The following is a 25,861-nucleotide window of genomic DNA, read 5'->3' on the forward strand; positions in this document are numbered from 1 at the left end:
CATCAGAATTTATGGAACTTGGTTTCCTGCGTGTCTCTTGGCTTGATGCTTTTATCTAAGACACAAGCTGACTGAAGCTTTTCCACAGCTGAAGCACTAGTGACCTCTCCCTTCTGTGCCTCAACAAATCCTCAGAGGATGGACTCACTGAAGCCTTCCTTTCAACAGGGACCTTAACAGGGCTTTCTCCTTTATCTGGCCAACTGCTCCCCTGACACTTACTGGCATTTGATACCTCCTTAACTCTTCTCCCTGGTCTACGTTAACTACATTCAAATAAAAAACTCAAAGATCACTCAAGAATAAACACAGACTGACAGCTAAGAAGTCAGACTAAAAATGAAAATATCATGAAGTTTCACCATGTCTGACTCCTCTAGCTTCTCTGCAGCCAAGCATTCTCACATGTGCAATGACTCCATACCTGGTAGAGCTTTGTATGCAAGGAACCACTGAATTGCATGTACTGCACCAGATAGGATCGTTGACCTTCATAAGGAGTAATAATGCCAATCTGGTCTGGTTTGGCACCAGCTTTCAATAGCTTTGTAGTTATCTTCTCCACATTGGCAGCTTCCGTCCTAGAAAGAGAGATTTGTTTATCTAAGGAGAATCAAGGCATTAGGTCTAACTTCTTGCAAGTTAATGGGTCTAAAAATCACTTGAACAGGATTGCTGTGCTAGCCTTTTGGCAGAAAGGCTACTTCAAGAAAAAGATCAATTTTACACTGCATTGCTCAAGCACTCCGACTAATTCAGTTTAAGCTTTGCAGGAACATTTACCACTATCACCTCTTGACTTAGGCCACGCATAGATATTCTCAGACAGAGGAGTACGTGCAAAAGCCAACACCTCAAAAAACATCCTAGAATGACAGAGAAATTTCTCCTTACATACACTTCCATCCTCATTCTGAAACAGAACTTCTTAGTAGAGTTAAATGTACACGTGTACTTTTGAGTGATCATTAGAAGTGTTCCAGCCTGCTGTGCAAGCAGGTCTTTCAGTTGCTTTATCTTAAAGTTTTAAATATAGAATGTTTTTAATGCCAATCTCCCTGTCAGCCAACTATTGTGCCATTTGTTTGTGCACAATCTGGCTTGCCGCATTCAGCAGTCTTGCACATGCTGTTCATGAAACAGACTGAGATTAAAAATATCACAGCAGATATTTTTCATAAGTTGGTCTGGTCTCCCTTCCAGGCACATGAACAAATGCATACCACCAGGAGGAGCAAAATGTTTTAAGCTCACTCTTTGAAAAAGTTGGAATGTGCAGGAAAAAAAGGACAGAAAAAAGAAAATTAAATTCCCATCCCTTTCACATCCCAACAAAAAAAATCTAAGACTTAGGCCTCTGCCTCAGGAGCTATTGGAATTCTGACTTCGAAATGGGACTTGACCAGCATTTCCTGCTGCAACTGCAGTTTACTTGCTGGCCCAAATTCATCCCACATATTAGGCACTTAATTGTCCCATGCTCCTTATACTACCAGTGAAGGAAAACACACACCTCCACAGAACAATTCAAACCCACTTAAGATCTGAACTGCTCCCAGTGGAGATGCCTTTTTCTCTTCATTTACTGTAAAGGAAGCCTAAGGCAAATCAACTCTGAAATGTGGCTCAGCCTGCACTATTCTTTGATGGCAGCTCTTATTAAAAAAACCATGCAAGCAGTTTCAATCAAAGCTGTTAATACGAAACAACATTTTATTAATTTAGAAGAACTACTCTAGAGCATAAGCATCAATAGCACTGAAGTACTGTATCCCAGCACACATTTGAGGTCTGTGGGTTGGCTCATTTGAAGTACAGATACCACCTTCACAGAAACAAAGTACCTCCTCTCTTTGAAAACACAAGCCTTTATTTAGCTGTTAGGCCTTTAATTCACATCGCAAGGCACCACAAGTTATGGTGAATACAGAATACTATAGATTTTGTTGCAGAGATTCTGAAGGATAGAGAAATGCTTAGATATTTGGTTTGCAGTGGGAACTGTATATTGCACTTGCCTTCGACTTCATTAACTGTGACCATCTCCAAGGGATGTCGCAGGATTATTAACAGATTCATTTAAGAGTCTCAAATGTATTTTTAAATAAGTTTATATCTCAGTGTTGAATTTTGTTTACCTGTTCAAGTAAGAGGTGCCTGAGCTGGCAATTTCTTCCTGTCCTTGTGTAACATAGAAAAACATTGGCTTATCTGGCTGTGGCCACTGGAAATCAAAACCTTTTTTCACACGGTCCGCTGAAGTGCACAAAAACAGTAAGTAAAAGAAGTTAGCACTGCTTTACTAGAAAGAACACTGATTTTCATATCAAAGCACCTTAAAGACTCAAAACTAAGTGCAGTGGCAATTCTCTTTTTAAGTGACTATATTAAAAACCCTCATCTAGATTAAAGAATCCTTCCTTTTATCCTTAGTGGAAAAGAAAGTAATTTGCAGAAGTGCTTTTCTTGCTTACCTGCAGTAACGCCGTTCTGGAGTGAACCCTCATAGAAGATGTTGGATGGAAAAGCACTGAGCGCAGGATGCATGCGATACTGTACTTGCAGGCGAATTGGACGAATCCCCAGCACCACAAGCCTCTCAAAGAGAGACTGAGATAGACCAGCCTTTGCAGCTTTTTTACACATCACAACAGGACCAAGCTGGCAGTGGTCACCTACAAGAATAAGCTGTAGAAAAGAAAGTTTGACCCAAGTTGGTATTTTCTCAAGCTTGCTGAACAGCTAGAAACAATAGCAATATCCTACTATATTTGGAACTAATCAGTCTGGTTTGTAATAAGCTTCAGATCTAACCTAAGGCTTATAAACCTTTAGTGTCAACTAGCTATTCAGCTGATCATTTTCAAACAAAATCTTATTCAGTCTCCAGATTGTTCCAACAGGACCAACATGTTCTATGCAAAGATTATGCCATGGAAACAGAAAACTAACAGGACTAACACAAAAATAAAGTCATTTAGATCTGTATTATGGAAGTGCCTTCCATGAAAGGAAAGGATTTTGTATCCCTATGTGCCTACGCTGCGAATGTTACTGCTTGATGCTACTTCCTCTATTTATACTCTGTTTTCTTTAATGGAATCCAATGGCTCCTACCTGTTTTGCTCCCAGGACAACTGGCACCATGCACTCTGGCTCAGTAGCCTGGGTGCTTTCATCAATCAGAATGGAGCGGAATTGCATTTTTGCAAGTCTTGGATCACCAGCGCCCACACACGTGCAACAGATCACATCTGCATTCTGAGACAGAAACGCAACTGAAATTAATCAAGTAGGCTATCAACAGACAAGACTTCTACGTGGAAGAGTATTCAAGACTATTCCGCGAATTGCCCCCAAAGTTAACCTGTACTCTGGTCTCCACCAGAAAATTGCAACTAAGCCTCAAGTGGGAGAAGGCAATTATTTAAGCTGCTAGAACCAATGGAACTTTACCATAAGTAATTCACGCTCTGCTGTTCGTTTCAGTGCACGGTAGCGTTTCTCATCAGCAGATGAGAGTTCTCCAGTTTCATCTTTAAGCTGCTGCAGTTTCTGAAGCTCTGGCATGCTGCAAAAAAAGGAATTTTGCTTTATGGCCTAATTAACAACTTTGCAGGATTATAGCGGAACTAATTTGTAAAACTAAATGACACATGTACAGAACCAAAAAAAGCTATCACATCAAGCAAATAATGTTGTCATCACTACACAGTTAATCAGTTGCATCCATTCACAATATTCAAGCCGTTTTTTTTGTTCCCCTGCCCTCCCTCAACCATTTCTTACCTATCCATGTTTCTGATCTGGTTGTGCAATGCCAAGAAGGATACAGGAGAGTCAATTGCCTCACGACTTTTAGCACACAGACGAACCACTTTCAGTCCAGTTTGATGGATCTTCTCAGTCAACTGATCTACAGCTATATTACTTGGAGCACAGACTAACACAGGCCTTGAAAAAAATTAAGCAAAAATCAAGTCTCAATGAGCTGTGAATTTTTTTCCACTAGACTTATAATAAAATCATGTGTTACGACATATGTCCCCTAAAAATATGCTGGGGAAGAACATTTTCTGAAATAGCCACAAGTCTTCCCAGAAAAATATACTTCTAGAAAACCTTTTTGGTTCAAATGATACAAATTATTTTGATTTTTAAAATCAAGTTGATTCTTTGACCATTAACAAAGCGACCTCATAAAGATTTAGAGAGAATAGTTCTTACCCATTGCCCTGTCTAGCCAGATGATAGACGATTGTGGCTGATGTCACTGTTTTTCCGGTACCAGGGGGACCCTGAATAAGGCTCAGAGGACGCTGCAGGACAGTCTTCACAGCATAAACCTATAAAAACATTTTTATTGCTATTTAACATTCAATGCATAGGAAGTTACAAAGTTGTTCAACTCCTATTCATAAATCCTTTATCATATTCTTTGCATGTAGTAAAAAGGAGATGAGGTTACCTGAGAGTGGTTGAGATCAGGAAGTCCTTGTGCTGTAAAGCGCTTTGGCAACTGGCATTTAATAATTACATCTTCTACCTCGTGACCTAACAGTTTGTGATAGATGTACCCAGACACTGAAGTCTCATCGACAGCGAATGTTTTTAAAGCACTCTGCATTCTGAAATTGAGGGAAGGACAGAAAAAAAATAAATCAGTATGACCTCAAATACAGCTATCCACAAGTGTCCTACACAAAGGTTAATCAATCATCAGGTACAAATTAAAATATACTTTGGGAAAAAGAGAACAGTGTAGAACACTTACTAACAGAATTAAGAGACAAAAATTAGACCCTGAGAACACAGATCTTGTTTCTCCCTCATGTGAATACTACAAAGTATTATATCCAGAAAAATCTGCAGAGAAACATCAGTCTTTGACAGAATCTGCAATAGTAATTTTGGGTGCAAGATTTGAAGAAAATTTGTACTCAGTACAGCCCTTTTCAGGGTAATAAACAAACTCCTATCTTACAAAACACAGTACAGACATTTCTGAAGCCTACTGACCCCACAGTTGATCAAATGCCTTGAAATTTCAGCTAAAGCAATTCAAAGCTTAGGAAGGCCAACTAAAATCAGGGAGCACTTCATGATGAAGCAGCGTGAGGAAGATGAACTACAAAACATTCTTTCTTCTTATATTCCAAGTATTACTAAACATAAGGTAAATTCCTCCCCTTCGGTTTATGCATTACCTTCATGTATTTGTGACAAACCTTAATTGTGCCTTCAAAATGAGAAAAACTGTAGACAGTTTGCTGGCATTCAGATTAATTTCATTTCTAATAAAAGTTAGGCCTGTTGCTCTATGAAGTGGATGTCCCGTGTTCATAGACTTGAAATATTTGGCATAATCAGATTTCTGATTGCTAGCTTGTTCAAAAATTCCCACCGAAGGTAAACACATACACCAACTCCACCCGTTATCTGCCAAGTTTTGAAGTGCCTTCTGAGTACCTGTCAAATGAAGTAGACTTCCATACAAAATCCACTTGGAAGTTATGAGTAACTTCCACAGGCGCTCCAACGCTGCTCCTCAGCTCAATGGCTATCTCATCACCATAATCTGTAGAACCTCGTTAAGTAGTAATCTATAGCAAAAATTTGAATTTTATTTTTCCCAATTTTGATTTTTTTAGCAGACCCCTGTGACAGATTAAAATAATCTCAAAATTACTTTTATACACATTTACTGATTTCTCAGAGAGATCTCAACCTTAATTAAGCTTTCCTGAAGGCTCATTAAGTAAAGGATACTATCAGGAACTTTGATAACATGACCAATTCCTTTCCATAAAGGAGCCAGGTCTCCTTTATACCTCAAGCAGATCTCATCTCCTTGCATAAGACGCATATCTACAAAGGAAGGCAAAAATGCTCTCAGAATATTCAAAGAACAACTATTCCCCGACACAAAAACCTTATATCTTATATCCCAGGCGAGATCATCACAGTTCTTTCTTTAAGCACCGATGTTATTCACCAGGCATGAAAAAAAACCAGACAAAACGCACAATCAAGCTGTCATTACCTGAATCAGTCTTTGGCAGAGTGAAATAAGCAATTCTTTTCTTGTTCAAGCCCAGGTCCCATCTGACTGTGATGTTATCTTGGGTCTAATAGGAAAAGAAAAGACACCTATTATGTTCTTAAAGAGCTGTTCACCAACTACCACAGTCCTCACTGTCCTCTACTTCAAAATAGGGGAGAAATACAAAACTTGCCATTCCAGTGTCACAGTATAGACAAATATCTGTATTTATTCTTATGGACTGAGTTCACACCATCTGCAGAAGATAATTCTGTTCAAGAGAGTTACTTAGTTAATGAGAAACAAAGTCCTAATCACCACCTGTGTTATCCTCTCCCCCCACCTTTAAAACATTCATTAAGTGCTTGCATGACCTCATATAATTCAAGTTTGACTGGAAACTCTGACTGACAAAGGTAACTGCAGGTTATGAGGATAACAACATAAGAGAAGGTGGCCAAGTTGCAGTTCTACGATAGAGTATGGTTCTTGGAAAGATAAACTTTGAACACAGAAAAGACTGGAGTCCCCATGTACTTCAAGCTCTTTAAAACTTCAATTTGAGGATTTTTCTTTCCTCTCCCTGCTATCATACGTCATCATTACCACTGTAACTACTGTGATGTAACAGTACTGTAATAAAAATATTTATTTCACTCGAGCCTTCTTTCTATGCTGTTAACAGTGACCATGTGTTTGATACCAGAGAACTGGTCAGAAGCCCCCTCAGCCAGCCAAATTTCAGACATACTACCTGAGACTCCTTGAGTTTCTTGTCATAGTCTGCCTCAAGCTTGACTAGAGGACCAAATATATTTTGGTATTGATAAGCATCTTCATATCTAAGCAGGACATGTTGCGGTTCTTCATCAACACCAGGCTTTTCTAAGTCCTCAAGGGTTGCAGATGGATTTTCCTAGAATTCAAAGCACCAACATTGTTTCAAAGTCTTAAGCATGAACAAGTGACAATCTCTCACTGTGCAACAGGACTGATAATGCTGTGTTCTACTACTACAGGAAGTTGTATCAAGGTATAACAACCTGTTAAAACTACACCAAGACATTCTATGGCATGCTCACTCACATGACTCCAGTCATGTTTGTTATGCATTAAAGGATGTACAAACCCCCTCAAAAAGAAGTGAATACCAAACGCGGACCAACAGTTCCCTAACTCAGCTAGTCATCATGTAAGGGATAAACAAGTAAAAGACTTGATATGAGGAAGTTGGTTTTTTTTCAGATTGCCTGACAGTGCAACTTGAACAGAGCTAAGAAATCTAAGCATGAAACTTTCCTACTTTGATAAATGATCTCCTGAATCCTTTGATCAATTCTCAGTTGCATTGCTTGTCAAATCTGCCAGATTTAAACCTTGTGATTTAAGTTCCCTGTCTTATACAGTTGCTAAAACAGTCTTGTCCTTCATAAAACCACAAAATTAACACTTGGTACAACACAACCGGTATTTGAAAAGCAGCGCACACCTTCCAAAGTTCTTCCAGTTTGTTAATCTGTTGAGCTGTAATCTGACGTGCTCTCAACTGTTCCTGTTCAGATGGAATCTTTACCAGCCACGAAAGGAAACAGCGATCTTGGATAAGAGGCTGCCACTGTGAACTGTCCCAATTTATATCCTTTAAACTGCTCTGACTGGCACATGGCTGCCTGCACAACCAAAATATTGAAAAAAATTATGAAATTAGACAAGTGTAAGAACAAGTCTGTGTGTAAAGTGTAAAAATAGGTTTATTATGCACTTAAAACAACTCAAGTCTCAATTAAAAGGGAAAAACAACCCTAGCCTGCTGTGTCAATTCATTTTTTAGTTCCTATATCTGCTATTTCAACACTGGGAAGGCTCAGTATCCTAAGTAGTATTTCTTGGGTGTGTCTAGAACTGAAAATTTCAGCATCTAAAATATTAAATATGACACTCACCTTTGAAAGTGGTTACAGTCCATTAAGATTATGCACACATATAACGTATCTGAAAACACTCGGGATTACTTCCTATCTGTTGTTTAAACAGATAGAAAAACTCATTCCGTAGAAACGCACCTTCTACTGTCAAATACATGGTTAAGCATTTAATAAAAATACATAGTTATAAAATCATGACTTCTGATAAATCCTGTCAGAGAACTATTTCCGATTTACTGTCGTCTTCAAACGATTCTACAAGCTGACAGAAAAACATACTCTGTAATAGAGTTACTACTTCAGTAGGGCTCCAGAGTAATTTCCTGAACTGATCTGTTACTCTTCCAAATCTGGAAAAAATCACAGTTTAACAAAGGGGAAAACCACCCTTCTTCCATTAAGGACTGCTTAATTTGAGAGAAATACTTTTCTATAGAACTAAGACATTTGTGCAGCATAACAGAGTGTTCCATTATTGTATTATCTACTTGTATACAACGCGTGAAGTCTATACAATCACCTAAAAGAAAACTGGTGGCAAATTAGAGTATAATATATATATTTGTACAAATAAAAGCAAGCATTGCCCTTTAGAAATAAGGTCATGCAATGGACTTGACAAACATGCCAGCAAAGGCATTCTCTCACCTGCACAGCAAAACCACCACAGAGTCTGCCTTAGCTGGAATAAAGCCAAGGAGAAACACATTACGACATCCACAGTTATAACATTCCAAGACAGTTTCTCCAAGAGGTCCATCTTTATGGAGAGTCACCTCTTTGCACTTCGCTCTCACAAGATGATTAACAATGTGGCTGAAACCAGAGAGGACATACATTTAGATGAAGTTAAGAGGAAAATCAGATTTAGTCCTAACTTAATATATTAGCTCAGTTATTAAAAGACACAATCAAAATCTATTTACACTGTGGCAGACATTGCTAAAATCTTGCTCTTTAAATCTAAGCAAAGATTCTACTAACACAGCTTCACTGGTTTCTCAGTGCACAAATGCTTCAAGATAGATGAGTGTGAAAGAACAGGTAACATAAAAAGAAATTCTTATGTTACTGACAATTGAAAGAAGCCTATCAAAGCTCCACAGGTCAAGAGCATCAGTTCTACTGCACTTTCTAAGAACATGGATGAGGTTCTTCCCTCACAGAAGTAATTCAAGTTTTGCTGAGATCGAGGTCTAAGTTAGTAACAGCAGAAAAGTGAAAGTGGAGGCTGGAGACTCACAATTTAAGTCACTAGACTTCAATTATCACCAAAATAAGTCACAGCCATCATACCACTTCAAAATAAACACTCTAAAACAAGTTTGTCATTGTTATTTCCATCATTTGACCATTTACCTGCCAGATGTATTTCCACGCCCATTACAGAACCACTTTTTGCTGGTGTTACAGTAAACCACACAAGCAGGGTCATGGATACCACAGTAACTGGAATTAAAAATGAAAAAACAGGAAGTGATTGGGCACTCACTTATAGGAAAATTCAAATACAAGATTTAAACTACCTAGTGGTGTACAAAAACAAGGGGAAGTAAAAATTAGGGAACACGAGTGTTGGTGAAAGTATCAAACACAAGCTAAATTTCTGTTCTGAGTCATCAGTATTTTAACACTTCCCACCATTACCATCCCTCCGCAGGTTAGCCTTTACTCCTCAAGGGAGGTCAAAGACCTACTGGACATGGCAGCTGTAAGCGTATACAAGAGCTCACCAGAGGGCACCATTTTCCTACCGGCACGTGGCTATCTCCAAGAAAGCTGTTCTCAAAATCCAAAAACCCTCTAAGCATACACCTTTCACTCACACAAGTGCTCCTGACCTCTGGAAATAATAAGCCTGGGTCAAAGATTAGGTCTTACCTGCAAGCATGCACAGGAAGATCCTTTGTGTAATAGGTATCTTCTTCATCTTCTTCAAAATTCAACTCTGCCAGAAGCTGGCTGGTTTTAGCCACATTATCATCCACAGCTCCATTCTGTAGAATGCCATCAGGTCCATTAACCTGAAATACAAGGTCAGTGCTTAAGTTATACCATCAAAACAGCCTCCAAAACATAAAGCCAGGGACAGTAATCCCTACTCCTCAAAAACTTGTGTTTAATTTAGAAAATCTCAAAAGGAAAGAAAAATACTGGTGAGAGCTGAAACACATGCCAGTTACAGAATCAATACTTGCTTCGTTAGCTCCTATTTTACAGGATTATTTAAACTCCAACTGATAAGTAGAAAAAAGTTAACAAAAGGAGATTGATTGCAGTTCTGCAGATTACATTTTTCCATACAGTCTCACACAACACACAAGACTCCATTTAAACAATTCCAGCAGTATCAAACGTTATTTTTTCATCCTTTATTTCACTCCAGGAATCTACCTGAAAACAGGATCTTTATTGTATAGGACTTTCCCCACCTATTTCTGTTCTCTATCCACCAAATCAATGTTCCCCCCCCAAAGTGTCAGAAGCATGACTTCATCACACTTGGACAATAGAGAGCAGGTAATCAAGAAACCTGTTCTCATATAAGCCTAACTTAAAAAAAATAAATTTGAAAGTGCAAGAAATAACAGAAACTGGTTTTCAGCAGAGTATCTAACTCTCCAGGCAGTATCACTCATTCAAGACGTACTAACCATATTACATTCTGAATCAAACAAACATGCTTGCAAAATACATCAGGTATGACAGCCACTGTTGTGTTACTTACATTTGTTTTAGCTACAATATGATTTCCTTTAAAAAAAATGAGGCCTCTTCAAGTTATCCAAGAAAACTGCAGAAGTCCATCAAAACTAGTAATGCAGCTCGAGTTTTCAGAACACCACACTTCAGAGTTCCAGCGTGCTAACACAGCACATAAAACGAGGTGTGCTCTCTTTCCACTGAGATACACTAACTGCCAGAACCATGAAGTTCTGCAACATTTGGTGCTGCGTCAGCCACTTTTACACACCAGGTCTTACTCACGTTAAAAATAACTCCTTTTTGGCAACACTGAGTACAGTGTGTTTACCACCAGGAAGGAGCATCAAGAAGTGTGAACATCACAAATCAGATTTTGGCACAGCTAGAGCAGCCGCTGCCCCTCAGGCCTCACCGGTGCTCTAGTTTAATTCCACTGCTGCACCCCTACAGACTAACAGCCACGGGGAGCTTCAGCACCTTAACACAATGCTGCCAAGAACCCCCAAGATGGCTAGATCCCACACTCCCAAAACTTTGTGCACTCCATCACTGGATTCTTTGACCTGTTCAGCAAGATCCCTCTCAAATCTGAGAGGAGATAAGCATATGATAATCCACATTAACTTTGAGTGGAGAAAGGCTGTAAAGGGACCACCAAAGTGACTGATTAGCACATAATGATTAGCATAATATTAACAAAATATCTGGGATGAGTGCTGTGATGCAGAGACTTCCTGTCAGAGCAAAACCATCAGATGTATTAAAACCCCCAACTGTTTCTAAAAGGTATTGGGTTAGACAAGATGAGAAATATTTATTTCTGAAAATTTTGATTAACTAATAAATAGGAATTGTCTATCAATATAGTAAGCTAGTAACCCTTTTGCACTTAGAAATTTAATACAATTTATCTAGCATCTGTAACTTAATTCTGACAAGAGATGAGAAAGCTGTCCACAGTGAGAAGAACACTAAATCTTTTATGAAAAGAAATGCAATAAAATTGCCGTAGCATTTTAAAGCTACAACTCATAAGCAAATCAAGACAAGCTTACTTCTCCGAAAGTCTCATTCAGATTCCACTCAAGCTAGTTTCAGTATCGCACATTAAAATTTAACAGCCAATTGCAAGAGTTAAATTTAAAAAGAAGTGTAAGCCACTTCACATTTGCCCTCAGCAGTAAGGAACTGGACTCAATGACACAAGCTTTGTTTCATTATCTTCAAATGATATGAGGTGCATTTATAAAACACAATCTAAATGGTATGACTTTTTATTGATGTTACCTCCAAGTACTGGCTTTTAATAGAAAGAATCAGCCAAAAGGAACCGCCAGCACAGAATGTGCAAAAGAAGCAGAGGGAAAAAGGAAAAAAAAAAACCCCAAAGAAACTGCAGTAGCATGCAAGAACCCATTAATATGATGAACTCAAATCCAATCAGCTCACTGTGTAATAGCATCTCCACAGATGTTTGAAGATAAATATCCATTTTAAATAGATAGTGCCATTTTACAAAATATGAAGATAACTTATTAACTGATCATGGAACAGGTAGAATTCCAAAGCCTTAAATTAATCTGAATTTCTTAGAAGCATGAATACCAGGCATTCACAGGTGCATGTCTATCAGCCTATTCCAAAGAACCATAATACATTATTATACACATCAGCTGACAAGTTTAATCAAATTTTTTGGGTGCTCATAAAAAAAAAATCAGATTGCTGAGTGGTAGTAAAATTGTAAAGCTTTAAGGCAGAAAACCAAGAAACTACAACAACTGCAAGCTATTTGTACTTCTGCACCAGGTGACTGTTAGTTACACCCCAGGGAGCTCCTACCCTTTCAGAGAGTTAGGCAGCAATGATGTCACCTGTTACTATGAAAATCCAGCAGTGAGTACGAGGCCTTGGCAGGCACACAATGAGGAAGTGACTCAACTATTGTTCTGAAACCTACTGTGATGTTAGCCTATGTGCATATTATTAAAAATCTGGCACCATTAACTGTTGTATAAGGGTATGGGGGGGGGGAGCTTCTCTATTTTAAAAGTGTTGACTGAAACTTCTGGCACAGCAAGTTTAACAGCTACAACAATCTGAACACTGAGGTGCTCTGAAACTATCACCAAGGTACCGGTCCCTCCCTTGCTCCTTTTTTGGCTTCTAAAATATTAGTCAAGAGATAACAGCAAAGGTCCAGGGAAGCGAGTTACAGAATAGTAAACCAGATGACATGATTTATGCAGTGGTTTCTATTGACCATGTAAGAGACTCCCCAGATCAGTGGTAACAGAGTATTACCATCCCAATTTCTCCCGGTGCTTCTAACATACCCCACCCACATCAGTAGCTGATCCACAGGAGAATGCAGCTATATCCTCTTAATGCAGTTCTACTTTAAAGTGGTACATTTCAAGCTGTAACAAGAAAAATAATTGCAGTTAAGTAGGTATTTTGCTAGAGGAGTACTCTTGTTACAGGACTGCGGTCCAATCAATTGTGGCAACGCACTTCAACGCTGCACAGTAGCCACAGGACACCCAGTCACACTGTCCCGATTCAGGTAATTTTCCCTCATGCATGAGAAAAAAATACACACTTTTGGACTTGCACGGCTAACCCAACTATTTGTTGTTTGTAGATTCTTTACATTAAAGCTAAAGTCTATTTACCATACCTTATTATATTATTGATTTGCTTTCCCTTTCAAAATAAGGAAGGGGATATTACTGAGAACATTCACCCCCACACCACCTCCAAAGCAGTGTGGAGTAAGCTGTATTTCCAGATGGGGACCTGAGCAACAAGGAGTAAGTCATTTTGCTAAGACAAAAAGACTTTGTTAGAACTGGAAATTAAATCCAGCCCCCATAGTCTTGACCAAAAAAATCTAATAGCTGATCCAGCCTCCTTCAACCACTGACTCAAACAGCTTGGCTAACACCTTAACACAATATGCCTTGTCCATTACAGACTTGTGCATGTGAATGCTTCCTAGCATCATAACTAAGTCCTTGCCCGGAAAAGTGAAAGAAAAATAAGGCAGAAATTAAGAGTTTACCTTAAAATACTTTGAAAAATCTATTCCTATGCTTGATTTTAATTATATGTAAACAATGGAAATACAGTTTTCTGAAGAGAAGACAGTAAACATTGCTTCTGCACTACTAACCTCTTGCTATCTTTTGTCAATTGGCCACTAATCAATTCTAACAATATCCTCTTAAACTATTAAATATATATTGAGAAAGAAAGCTCTTATAGACTGCCTAAATAAATCACATTTTCTTAATAAATTAGGTGCTCTGTATTGCTCAACTAATCTGTTTAAACATTAGGACACTAAGAAGATACCAGAATATAAAATAGCAGAGTAAAAGCACATACCTCCACTGTTAATCAGCTCCAAATAAAGATTATTTATTCAAGTAGCTTTAATTATAATCCCAGTGACAACATTTAATTAAGCAAGATGTGATCAATTTTGGGGCCTTAGAAGTTATTATTTAGTATGTTTCCTGCCAAAAAACTTAATAAGTTTAAATTATTTGTTGAAGGCAGCAAAATGTTCCCCAAAATCTTTAAAACACACATAATTTCTGATCTTATCACTGATGAAACTGTTGAAACATGCAAGTCTGAACAGATCCAGGGATCTGGGTTTTGCTGTACTTCAGCTCAGGAGGACACTATACTTATTACACTTCTGAGAGCTCTTGTTGCAATCAGTCCATTCCCTCTCCCCATCCTCCCAAAAAACCTACACTTCTAAGATCAAAATGAGGATCAGGATGAGCGCAGGAGTTTGCAGAAACATCATAAACGCACTTGGTTTAAAAAAAAAAACCAACAACAAAACCCACAAACCCTTCCTTCTTGGCAGGACAGATAGCTATAGACATACTAGTACCTGAATGTGCTCTCCAGATATTTTTTTTTCTTTTTACTTCAAAGGCTTTTCAAACATGTTTAGACAAAAAAAGACAAACTAATCCTCTTGTCTGGTCTTTTAGCTTATGAGGCTTATTTTGGGGTGATTTTTCTTCTTCTGGCCACATATTCTCCACTGTGAGTTCTGGGATGATCACAACCCATTAAAGCTTTAAAAACTAAGATTTTATTAAAACTGTCTTTTTAATCAATTAATGTTTAGTCTGAGTGTACAGAGACATTTTACTACTACTAAATAATTCTGATATATCAATGCTCAAACTGGATAAAGTCTACCAAACCCAAAATCTGTAAGTAAACAGAAAATAAACAAACAGCCCATGAGGGTCACATCTCTAATTCTGTGTTATGAACACACTAACCTGGAGCAAGTCACACCACAGCAGCTACACCCAGCGTGCTGAGCACTTTCAAGCACAAGAAAGTCATTCAATTCGTCCTGGGATAAACCCGATACAGCTAGGATGGGATAATACCACCCTCAGTCGTGCACTGCACACCTGTGTTCTCTGGACACACTGGCCTGTTTTCAGTTTGCTCACTTATATCCACAGCTCTATCATTTACAGACCCTGATACATCAAGGTTTGCAAGTAAAAGTTAAAATCAAGCCCACTCAAACTATGTTAGATTCAAGATTAGAAACTTATCTAAAGCATTTCAACTCCTCTTTAAATTCATCCTTTAAAACATGGATAATTTACAAACATTTAATTGTTAACAATGGGAATACATAAGTATTTATCTAAATGTAACGAAACACAGCAGAATATTCCATGATCTTTATATGGAGAAAAGTCTGACTTTTTAACAAACATGGGAGAGTTCTTCAGGTTGGTTTTTTTTTTTTACTACAGACACAGTGAGGATGTAGTACAGTGACAGGTAGTATCATTTGCAACACTTCTCCACTTGTGAGCACATAACTCTAGTTCCCTCTTTTCTTTTGCTTTTGTGAGTTGTTAAATAAATACAATTAAATTGTCACATATGTACCAACCATCAACAGGCTATGTATATATATTTAAAAAAAAAAATCACCTGTTTTTAAGCTATCAGGAACCAGACCTCTGAACTTAAATCTCAGGCCATATCAACTGTCACTCCCATACAAACCCAAAACAAACCAGCCTAGCAACCGTGCAGCAGAAAAAGTGGCCAAAAAACCCTTAAAAGCAAAATATGCTTTTAGTTGTAGAAAGAAATTAAAAGTAGTAGTACTGAATTTCCACCGTACTCAACTACCTACAGCCATATCTGTTGTAAAGAGCAAAAGAAACTAAAGCGACATCCAGAAGCATTCCTGATTTCTTACTTCAACATCGCACCCAAAGGCGACACAACTGTCACGATACAGCCTTAAAGTCCGCCGGGCTCTACCAGCGGACAACCGGCCGCAAGTTTTATCCTCAGCGAGCTCTCCCTGTATTTCCAGGGCAGAAGCAAAGCGCCCGGCTGCCAGGCCCGTCCCCCGCTACCGGCCAGGGGCCGCCAGCCTGCGGTGTACCGGCAGCGGGCGGCCCCGCTCCCCAGCCGGCAGCCTCCTCTACACGGGGCAGGCCAGCAGCCACACGCGGCTTCCACTTCCCCGTCCGGCGCTGCCGGGGGCAGAGCGCCCAACCCCGCATCCCGCCCAGGGCTTCCCCTCGCCGGCCCCACGGCCGGGCCCGCCCGCCCCTTCCGGACCCCCCCACCCCGGCGGCGGAGACGCCCCGATTCCCCCCCCCCCCCGCCCCAACGCACACCTCGCCTCCGGCCGCGGACTCACCTGTGCTTCGATCGGTCCTGGCGGTCCCTGCCCCGCTCCGGGGGGGCCTTGGCCCTGTCCCGGCCCCGCCTGCCCGGGCCCGGGCGGGGTTTGGGTCTGGCTGGGGAGAGTGAAGTCGGTGAACTCGAACTCGGAGCCCTGCGTGTCGGCGCCGAGCAGCTCGGCCTCCTCGGTGTCCAGGAAGGTGAGGGTTTGCGAGCTGGGACCGTACGCCTCCACGCTCATGGCGGCGGCGGCGGCGAGGAGAAGCGGCGCTTCCCCACCCCCTCCCCTCGCCCGAGCCGGCCGGGCCTCACCTCAGGGAGCCCGGGCGCCGCGCTACGCGAGCGGCGGGATCCGCCGCGTTCACCAGGCCGCGCGCGCGAGCCGGCCACCAACGAGTCCGCCGCCGCCCGGCTCGGGCGGTCCCACGCGGCCGGAGCCAACAGCGGAGGGAAGCGGCCGAGGCGGCGGGCGGGCGCCGCCGGAGAAGCGAACCCCGAGGCGCTGCGAGCGGAACCGTCCGGCCGCTGCTGCCGCCGCGCGCCAGGCCAGGAGCGGTGACGCGGAGCGCACGGAGGACGACGACGCCAGCACGCCCCGTACGCGTGGGAGGGGTGACGTAGCACGCACACACCTGGGGAGGGCAGGCGAGGGGGCGGAGCTCCCGCGGAAGGCGCGAAGGGGTTCGCGCCGCGGCGTGCGGGGGAGGTGCCGCGAGCCACCTGGCTGGGCGGCGGGGGGGGGGAGCGAGCCTTCCCCCCCACCCGACACCCCCTCGCGGGCAGGGGCGGAGCCTGTTTCTGACTGACTGCTCTGTCAGCCAATAGGACCTCGAGATGAGGAGGAAAGGCGGGCCGTGGAGGCGGTGGCGGGCTGTGGTGACGGTTCGGCCCTGAGGTGGCGGTCGGCACTTGTGGTGGCGAAGGGCCCTGGGGCGCTTGGAGGGAGGAGAGGGGCTGTGGTGGTCGTCGACCCTTGTGGAGGCGATGGAGGGGGCTGTGGTGGTGGTGGGCTCCGGTGGGTTGGGGGGCTGTGGTGGTGGATGGGCCCTGTGGAGGCTGCGGCCTCTGTGGTGGTGGTGGGAGCCCTGTGGTGGTACCGGGTTTGTGTGAGGGGAGGTGTGGTGGCAGCTGCCCCTCCGGAGGCAACGTGGGGCCCTTTATGCCCTTGTGCCCGCTGTGAGCCTGGAGCTGCAACTGCTGGTTCTGTGGCCTGCCTGCCTCTTGTCCTGGTTTGAAATGAGTGTTTAGGGTGTGGGCTAACAGAGATGTAGCCTGGGTGAGGGAGTTATGCAGGGGCTTTAGGTGTTTTGAGACAGACATGGTAATTAAGAAGGATCTGGTATTATAGTAATACCTGCTCTAGCTGTAATACCTATTATACCTGTAATACCTAATATAACAATGTGATAGTCAGAAAGCTGAGTTGCTATGAGGTAAGGGTAGTGGAGCTGACCATGGAAATTCTCTGAGGTCAAGGAAGGTGAAAGACCAGGTTGTGCACTGAAGGTGCGTAGCACATGTTTCTAACCATAAATAAACAGAAAGTTTTGGATTTGGAAGCCCTCATTTCAACATCCTTTTATTAGCACAAAACAAATCTCTTTTAAGATAACTTCTGTGTGCTGTGAAAAGCATTGACATGAAAGGCTAGATATTCTGTCCCTCTTCCCTACTAAAGCCTTCAACTATAAGATGCAAATATGTGTCTTCTTTTATAAGTAACTTTTATTCTTGCTTTTGGTGTAGGATAAAACCTGGAACTGAAACAGCATGTACCAGATTTGCAGCTGTTAGGCTGAAAAGATCTAGATGAAGATTGAAAAGCATCCCTGTCCTAGGAATATTATGCTCCCAGGACAAAGGGGAAAAGAACGAGTAGAGAGAATACAGGAGTCATCATTTCTGCATACAGACTGTTTGAATGAATCTAGCTTTAAGCCTCTATGAAGAAATAGACTGTACCAATAGTTTATCATACCACAACATCATAAATACATAATTCAGGATTCAGGTTAAAGTAGGTTAATCCAGCAAGCCACTAAAATCAAAAGGCAGAATGGTAAATTGACTGTTGAATTATGACTGTCACATCAGTTTAACTATAGTTGTTACACCTACAGTTTAACATGGTCAGCGTATGCCCATACATAAGTTCATCAATGTTAGAAGACAGTTTAAATGTTGAGACTCTTGATTCCTAAAGGTGAAACGTGACTGAATTAAAACCCACTGAAAGTTTGGTTGGAAAGCATCCATGGATGACCTAAACCGGTGCTTTCTTAAAACAAACCACAAATTAACTGTTTCGTCGTTCAGAGAAAAGCAAAACTGTGATGAGAAAATACAAAATCCTACTTCAGGATGAAAGCAGAATTAAAGAAGAAATTTCTAAAACTAGGTAGGCTGCTTGGTATGAACACTTATTTATTAATAAACAGAATGTCCTTGCAACATTTGGCTGGTTTACAGAATCCTCAGAAGTTTTGGAAACCGATCAAAGTTTTAATACACTGCTGCGTTTCTTTCCCTGCCCCCAACATAATACACCAAATAAGAATGCTTTTAAAGAGATGTTGTTTGGAAAACTCACTGAAAATTACAGGTCCTTAGCTCAGAAGGTAGATTTATCTTCTGATATGGAGGCAGCAACGAGGGCTGGTGATCACGGAGAAGATGGTGCTGCTGTCTGAGGTGCTGAAGCTGGAGGGCTGGGAGGAGATCCCCCACTACACCGGACGTTCTGCTGCCCCGTCACACAAGGCAAAAGTAAAACCACAGTGAGTCGGGTGTGAAAAGCCTGCAGTTCGCTTTGATTTATTTTGACAAGGGATCAAACTGACAATTAGTTGTGGCCGTTGGGCTCCTGGCTACTGTGTTTAAAAATGGATTCTGTGATTAGTCTTTATACCAATATAGAAGCATGGCATGTGAAGAGGGTACATTTGAATTTCATGACATTATTGCTTAATCGTGGTTCTCTGCATGCTGGAAACTCTGGACTACTTTACTGCTTTTAAAGATAAACATGGAGGCACATATGCAGACTACACCACAAAGCTCCTAGACAATATTTTTTGTGTAAGTCATGTTTCGTGCAAGTTTTCTCTTTTAAGTCTGGGCTAATGCAGAGAAATGGCACTCTGACTCATTGGTTTTACTGTTGTGTATCCAATATGAAATTTAAAAAGGTAACACTTCAGAAAACTGGAACACATTCTCTGAAAATGTTGCTGCTTTACCATTTTTATGCATGGTTAGAAGCTAGAATTCACAGGACATACTTAGCTGTAAGAAGCTATCCAAGACAACAAATGTGGGTGAATTTAATTTTAAGAAAAGATGCTTTCTGCTTGCTTCCATGAGCTAAAAAGTTTAAGGTGATTATCTTGAATAGGTGATAATAAAGGTTCCTGATGATTATAAGTGTAAAACTGATGCATACAGCAGTTTAGGTGTTGGTAGAAATAACACAGTCCTGATTCAAAATAATTGGCTTTGCCAGAGGACTTTCCTTGAAACTCATTTCAATTCCAAGACACAGTAGTGCTGGTATTTGATAACATCCTCCACTCAGGACTGCACAAGAGAGGGCTGAAAACAAGCTGCTATGAAAAGGAATGAACTGATTGGTCTCTGCAAACTCCAAGCCATGGAGATAGTGCTAGAAAGTGTCATCATGACGTGAGGGGTTCAGAGCCAATCAAACTGAGTGTGAGGAATCTTTGCAAAACTGCTACTTCAAATGAGAGGGTTGGATTTAAAAAAAAAAAAAAAAGTGTATTTTTATCCTGGGATAAAACAATTCAGGTTAGAGGAAAATGAATATGAAGCAGAGATCAGATGTTCTTGACAAAGAATGCTTAAGGAATGCTCACACATTACACATCTAATGATCATGCGTCTTTATCATTAGTACTGTTGTTAGCGATACATTAACATATAGAACAATAAATGCAGTCAGTAAATTTTTTATGCATTATTAATCACTTTACCTTCTTATCTGCTCTGTCACTTCACATCTCTATTTCTTCTTTTTTGTTTAATGTTCAGGTAGCTCATATTGTTTTAAAAGTTCTTAATTTTCTGTCTCTGTTTTTCCTTTTGCTTGCCTCTTCCCTAAAACAAATCTTCAAATGAAAATTCTATTCAATTTTACTTCATTTACCTAGCCAGAGTACTAGTAAGTGGAACAGCAAAGAATACCTGTTGTTATTCTGCTGTATACTCACAAAATTTCAATAAAGGAATTTTTTTTTTTAATTTAAACAATGCACCAAAAACACAGCAACAAAGCAAAAATTTTTGAAGGCTATGAATTAGCTATTCCATTGCAGGTGTTACAATTCTTCTCAGTTGCCACAAGAGGGACATAGAAGGAAAGCTAATGCAGCGCTGGGGGGAAAAAAAAATCAAAAGAACAGCTTGATGCAAGTTCATAGCAACATAGATTTTCCTTTTGTTTAGGAAGATCTTCTGGGATCATTACATTTCTATAGCTTCCTTCATCCCGTATAATCTTTAAAAAGCTTTATAGACCTTAGAAAATGGGATAATAAGCATTAATAGCTAAAATGGATCTTTTCCCAGAACTTCATAATCTTTCCTCAGCTTTTTCCTATTGGAACGTCTGTAGTAGTGTCAGGACAGGGAGCGGTTATGCTGGCTCTATTTTTTTCCATCTCTAGCTACTGGACCAACAAATATTGCAGCATTTAGTAGGGATGTGGAGAAGAATGTTATGGAGCTATTTTTGTTTATTTCTATTTAATTTTCACAAATGAATGGCTGACGATGCAAATGTCGTAAGATCAGAGCTCATATAAATGCCTTCACGAAACAAAAGGACCATAAAATCCCCTTAAGTAAATATTGAAGGGTTTATTGGGCTCATGTGGAATTAAAAAGCACAGTCCTAATATGCACTAGATTGAAAGTAATGCAGCATGTATGTTTAAGGATATGTGGTCTATTAATCCCTGATGTCAGTAAAGCTTTACTTCCAGCCGTGGTGAGACAGAGGCATCAGTAGTTGGACATGTGGCTTTATGGGATCTGAACAGTAATGTTGGAGAAAGGGCTGTTCTGAATAAGGTGCAAATAAAGACGTCTCTTTTTTTTTTTAATTATAGCTTTATGGACTTCAGTCTTAATGCTTAAATTTATATGACAGGTATTTTAACATCACATTAAAAGATCTCTGTCAAGTGGTACTAGATTGAACGGTCATTTTAAAAAAGCCTTATAAAGCACAGAATGTTTTCACAACATAGCATAGCAGAAAAGTATTATAGTGTAAATGTAAGAGTTTCTCTAAGGCGCTAGAAATCTAAGTGCAACAGTAAATGCAACCCAGCTTTGATTTCAGGAGTGTGAGTAATGTAGTACAGAGAATTCACAGAAAAGGGCTATTACTCATTATCAGGGGAATCTCAATGCTTTTATCCTTCAGCAAGTTGTGTAATATTTCTCTTTCGACTGCTTTACCTGCAGGTTCAATTGTGGCTATAAAAAGTATTCCTGAAGCAAATCATGGGTAGGTGACTTAAAACAAGGAAGGAAAAGGAGGAGAAAATCTTGACATTTCTTCAGTGATCTTGAATGAAGAAGGCACTTAGATATTTAAGGTGATGAGTGACATAAAAAGATAATAGCAGCATATGAAAGTCAGTAAATGAAACTAGCTGTAAACTATGCTATAAACCAGTTTTCTTTCACTGTCTAAGCTAAGTGGATACTAAAAAGCTAATAAACTGTTAAAAGGTAACTTAATATTAAAATACTAATTAAAATACTTCATTTCGGTATAGAATTTGAAATCCTTCCTTCCAAAAATATATTAAAATCCTTTGTAACTCCTACTCCTTGAGAATAGCTGAAGTGTGTGTTCATCCTAAACAACGCCACGTTAGCATAGAATCTGAATTCAAGGAACTAATGTAGGGGGAAAATCTTTTTAAGAACAGAGGTGCTGGCTTTCTGCAGGTTTTTGGTTGCAGAAGTCCTACGTGAAGTGATCGACTTCTCTTTAACTGGCCACAGAAGTTAAAGATTGCTAGCAAAAAGGCATAGTTTCTAAAATCCAAGGAAAAAAATGCTGGAATTGATGGATATATTCAAGAAGATATTTGAGAGTATCTGTTACCTATTAAATCTGTCTTTGGTAGGAGTTCTGGAAGGAGCAGACTTGTTAAAAATATTCAGTTTCTAAAGGGGCATCAACATTTCTTTAAGTGGGAATTCTTCAAAACAGATGTTGTTGTATCTGAGCTTAAAAACAAATTTTGAAGCTCTTGATTGTCTACAAAGAGCGTACATGTTTCTTTGTTTTAATTTCTGGCAGTTATCCTAGGCAGATGGAGAAGCAGTGAGGTTATTTTGGTATAATGTAAAATCCAGTACTTCACAAAGGGTTTTGATGTGTGTTTGAATCTTGCGGACTGGTGTTCCTCCCTCTGTTTTAGTGGAGGAAAAAGAAGAGTGGTGAATTTTCAGGTTATCCCTGGTGTCTCATTTAAGTTTATAAATACTTTGAGTTTTAGCAACACAGCTTCTAATATGGTAAAGGCTTGCTCTCTTCTCAAAGTATTAGTGCTTTACAGACATGTTTTTAGCTTTTGGGGAAGGTAACATGCACAGGGTTAAATATGAGGTTGTTTTTGTAAAGAGGATCTTAAGAGAACAAATAATTTGAAAACCAGTATTTTTTTGAGTCCCACCCTATCTTTTTCTTTGCTTTTTGTTTAAGTGAATAACATACTTGCATTCTCTACATATAAAGTAAATCCTTCCAAGTAAATCCTTCTTCCTGCTGTGGGAGAAGTCTGTTAATTTGGCACTTGTCTTAAAAACAAAATAATGTAAGCGATCTAATAATGATGTGTGTTGCCCTTTGGCTTTTGCTGGGGGGGTAGGAATGTGTGTTTTGCCATACATATAATGTGGCTACATGACCTATATGAGTGGTTCAGATTCCTGTTGAAGTAAACACCTGCATCCAAGATGGTCCTTGTTCTGAAATACGAACCATTTAATTTTCTGGTCTCTAGCTCTCAAGAATTATCCTCTCTGGCTTTTTTCTTTTTGATGTGAAACACAGAATTCACCAGCTAGGCCTTATCTTTTCATTGCAAAATATTAAAGATTCAGAAAACAATGAGTGCAAGAACTTTCATACTGTAGTAGTGGCTATAGGTAGCACTAGTAATATTAACAGTTGCTTTTCCTTCATTTCTTGCCTGAAAAAACCCCAAAACACAGATCTAGAATTGAGGGAGCCCAAATTATTAGGTGTCACCATTGCTTTGCCATCATGGAAACCCTGTATTTTTGATGTCTGGGCGTGAGTGCAGGGCAAGAAGAGGTTGGGTGCCTGAACCAGACTGGTTTCAGGATGGAGAAGCTTACTTGAAGTGGAAAGAATGTTTTCTTTGCAGAATGCTGTGGATTTGAGGAGGAACCAAGCCAGTACTGAACACAGGTCATGAATGGTTACAGTGTAGCTTTGTAATGCTTTCCCAGAAGTCATGAGTTCCTTGGAAATGTACCCAGGCCACTGTGGAATTTCATCAAACAGCAAATGAAAAGATCAAGAGGACAGTGGGGTCCCAGATTTTGGCACTACTCCTGAGAGTGAACATTACAGTTGATTTTACCACCAGCTTCTTAAACACAGTGGGCTTAAAATACAGTAGATTTGCCCCTACTTGCTTGAAACAAGGTTTCCCACTATCAGATTGATGTTAAGGAGTGTTTAAGGTAGTTCCTTTGCTAAGGGTTATTGGTTTTCCCTTTCTCAGTATGGTTACATAGCCAGCTTCTCAGCTGCTAAGCCAGGGCAGAGGTGGAGTGATTCTCTCACCCCAAGTTGGTGGTGCTGGTTATTGAGACTTCCTCAGACTGGCCAATTTAAGACCCACTGACCTGCCCTGGGAGCAGCAGCAGCCTGATGGTAACACCTTGGGACCTTCTCTGGACCCGATCCAATCTGCCTTCTACCAGGCTTTCAACAGCACCTCCAAATTAACTGCCTAGCTAGCCTTTGCTTTTGGCATTTCCATGTGCTATGTGAGGAGGCAGAGGTCCCACTGTGGAAGGCAGCCAGCGTGACAGCAAGTAAATAAATGGAAGGGTGCAGGAAGAGCTGTGAAAAGATAGAGAATGAGTCCTTCCACGCAGCCCAGTGATTATGAAGTGGTGCCATTTGAGATTCACGTTGCCGAAGCTGCTACAGGTGCTATAATGAAAATGGAGTCTGCTTGAATTCCTGGACCCTGAGCAAGGCCCATGGCAACACTACGAACCCATCGTGGAGTCTGGAAACTCCGAACTGGGGCTGTTTTCACTAAAAAGGTAATTACTGGGCTTGATGTATGATCAAACAGCAGTTTTCAAACAGCTTCTCAGTTCTGGTCCAGAAATCCATGAGCCTTCTGTCATGTGGAGGAAACCCAGAACACAGAATTTTTTTTATGTAGTTGTTAGCACATGTTATTAAGAGAATGAAATGTTGTTGAACTAGATCCTACAGCCTTTATTTCAGCTATAGTATGAAGACAGAGCAAAGGTGCTACGAGAAACTTTCTGGCAAGTAAGTGGCATCCCAATCTCAGACAAGATACTAACATATTAGGCCACCTTCCTGGCAGCAGATCAGTATGTGAATTTGCTGGAAGAGATGATTGCAAAAAGGTTATAAAGAAGGTCTGGAGAGCAATAATTCTAAATAGCGCTTTGGTAATGATGTCATTTAAACAAAAAAAGTAATTTTAAACATTGGGCAATGAACTCCTTTGGATCAAGAGCAACACAGGGCCACTAGCCAAGATGCAGAACTTCTACAGCAGGAGAATTTGCACAGTGTAATTAAGAACTTGTGGAAAGTCCAAAGCATGCAAGGTCATGATGGAAAAGCCATATTAAAATAATAGTGAGGAGCAGCAGGATAAATAACCCAATATTTTCTATGAGTGTGATGGCTTACTAGGGAATGGAGGGGAGGAAGGTATTATAACTCTAGTCAAATAGTGTATTTGCTCATGATGGGTCCATGTGTCTTGAAGGCAGAAACCAAATCTTGGGCTAGCTGGAGCACTGGAACAGTGTGAATGATTGCTGTAATCCCAAACTGATCTTGAACTGCTCTCTTGGGGCTCAAAACAAATCCAGTTATAACGTGCATCCATCTCCTTTACTGAGGAAGTAGAAACACTGAAACAGAACAAGGGATATTATTCTTGTAGACTTGACAACTTGATGAACATCAGGAAACATCAACAGTATCATTTAAAAACTGTGTTGTTATAGGGTTTTTCTTTATGGGATGACTCATTATGGTGCTGCAAGTGGTCTGAATTGATGGATCACTCTCAGGCTAGGGTTATAGAGGTTAGCCCTTTACTAGCAAGTACATACAGTTTTAAACACATTCCCACTGAATTCAGCTATGAATAGCTGAAGGCCTGGTCAGCTTCGTAGGAGGCTG

At 40.5% G+C, this 25,861-nt stretch overlaps 2 protein-coding genes across 5 annotated transcripts in view; one reads left to right on the forward strand and one right to left on the reverse strand.

Annotated features, from left to right (window-relative positions):
- Nucleotides 1–16,621, reverse strand: part of UPF1 (UPF1 RNA helicase and ATPase) — a 23,231-nt gene extending 6,610 nt beyond the window's left edge. The window contains exons 1-17 of one of the 2 annotated variants that reach the window (XM_054805777.1): nt 16,397–16,621; nt 9,850–9,992; nt 9,328–9,417; nt 8,617–8,784; nt 7,533–7,713; nt 6,798–6,959; nt 6,044–6,128; nt 5,770–5,868; nt 5,470–5,578; nt 4,469–4,628; nt 4,228–4,346; nt 3,790–3,954; nt 3,457–3,571; nt 3,118–3,261; nt 2,475–2,688; nt 2,139–2,256; nt 425–581 (exon numbers count right to left, since the gene is read on the reverse strand). In XM_054805777.1, the coding sequence (XP_054661752.1) occupies nt 425–581; nt 2,139–2,256; nt 2,475–2,688; nt 3,118–3,261; nt 3,457–3,571; nt 3,790–3,954; nt 4,228–4,346; nt 4,469–4,628; nt 5,470–5,578; nt 5,770–5,868; nt 6,044–6,128; nt 6,798–6,959; nt 7,533–7,713; nt 8,617–8,784; nt 9,328–9,417; nt 9,850–9,992; nt 16,397–16,621 (2,454 nt within the window). Of the gene's footprint in view, nt 1–424; nt 582–2,138; nt 2,257–2,474; nt 2,689–3,117; nt 3,262–3,456; nt 3,572–3,789; nt 3,955–4,227; nt 4,347–4,468; nt 4,629–5,469; nt 5,588–5,769; nt 5,869–6,043; nt 6,129–6,797; nt 6,960–7,532; nt 7,714–8,616; nt 8,785–9,327; nt 9,418–9,849; nt 9,993–16,396 lie in introns of both variants that reach the window. The other variant, XM_054805776.1, reaches the window with a different exon arrangement.
- The window catches only part of COMP (cartilage oligomeric matrix protein), a 37,849-nt gene continuing 28,356 nt past the window's right edge, over nt 16,369–25,861 (forward strand). Inside the window, exons 1-2 of one of the 3 annotated variants that reach the window (XM_054805778.1) lie at nt 16,369–16,977; nt 18,127–19,157. The gene's annotated coding sequence lies outside the window, so the exon portion shown is untranslated. The remainder of the gene's footprint in view (nt 16,978–18,126; nt 19,158–25,861) is intronic. The other 2 variants (XM_054805781.1, XM_054805779.1) reach the window with 2 other exon arrangements.

This window comes from Grus americana, chromosome 28, assembly GCF_028858705.1.
Source record: "Grus americana isolate bGruAme1 chromosome 28, bGruAme1.mat, whole genome shotgun sequence".
Taxonomy (NCBI): domain Eukaryota; kingdom Metazoa; phylum Chordata; class Aves; order Gruiformes; family Gruidae; genus Grus; species Grus americana.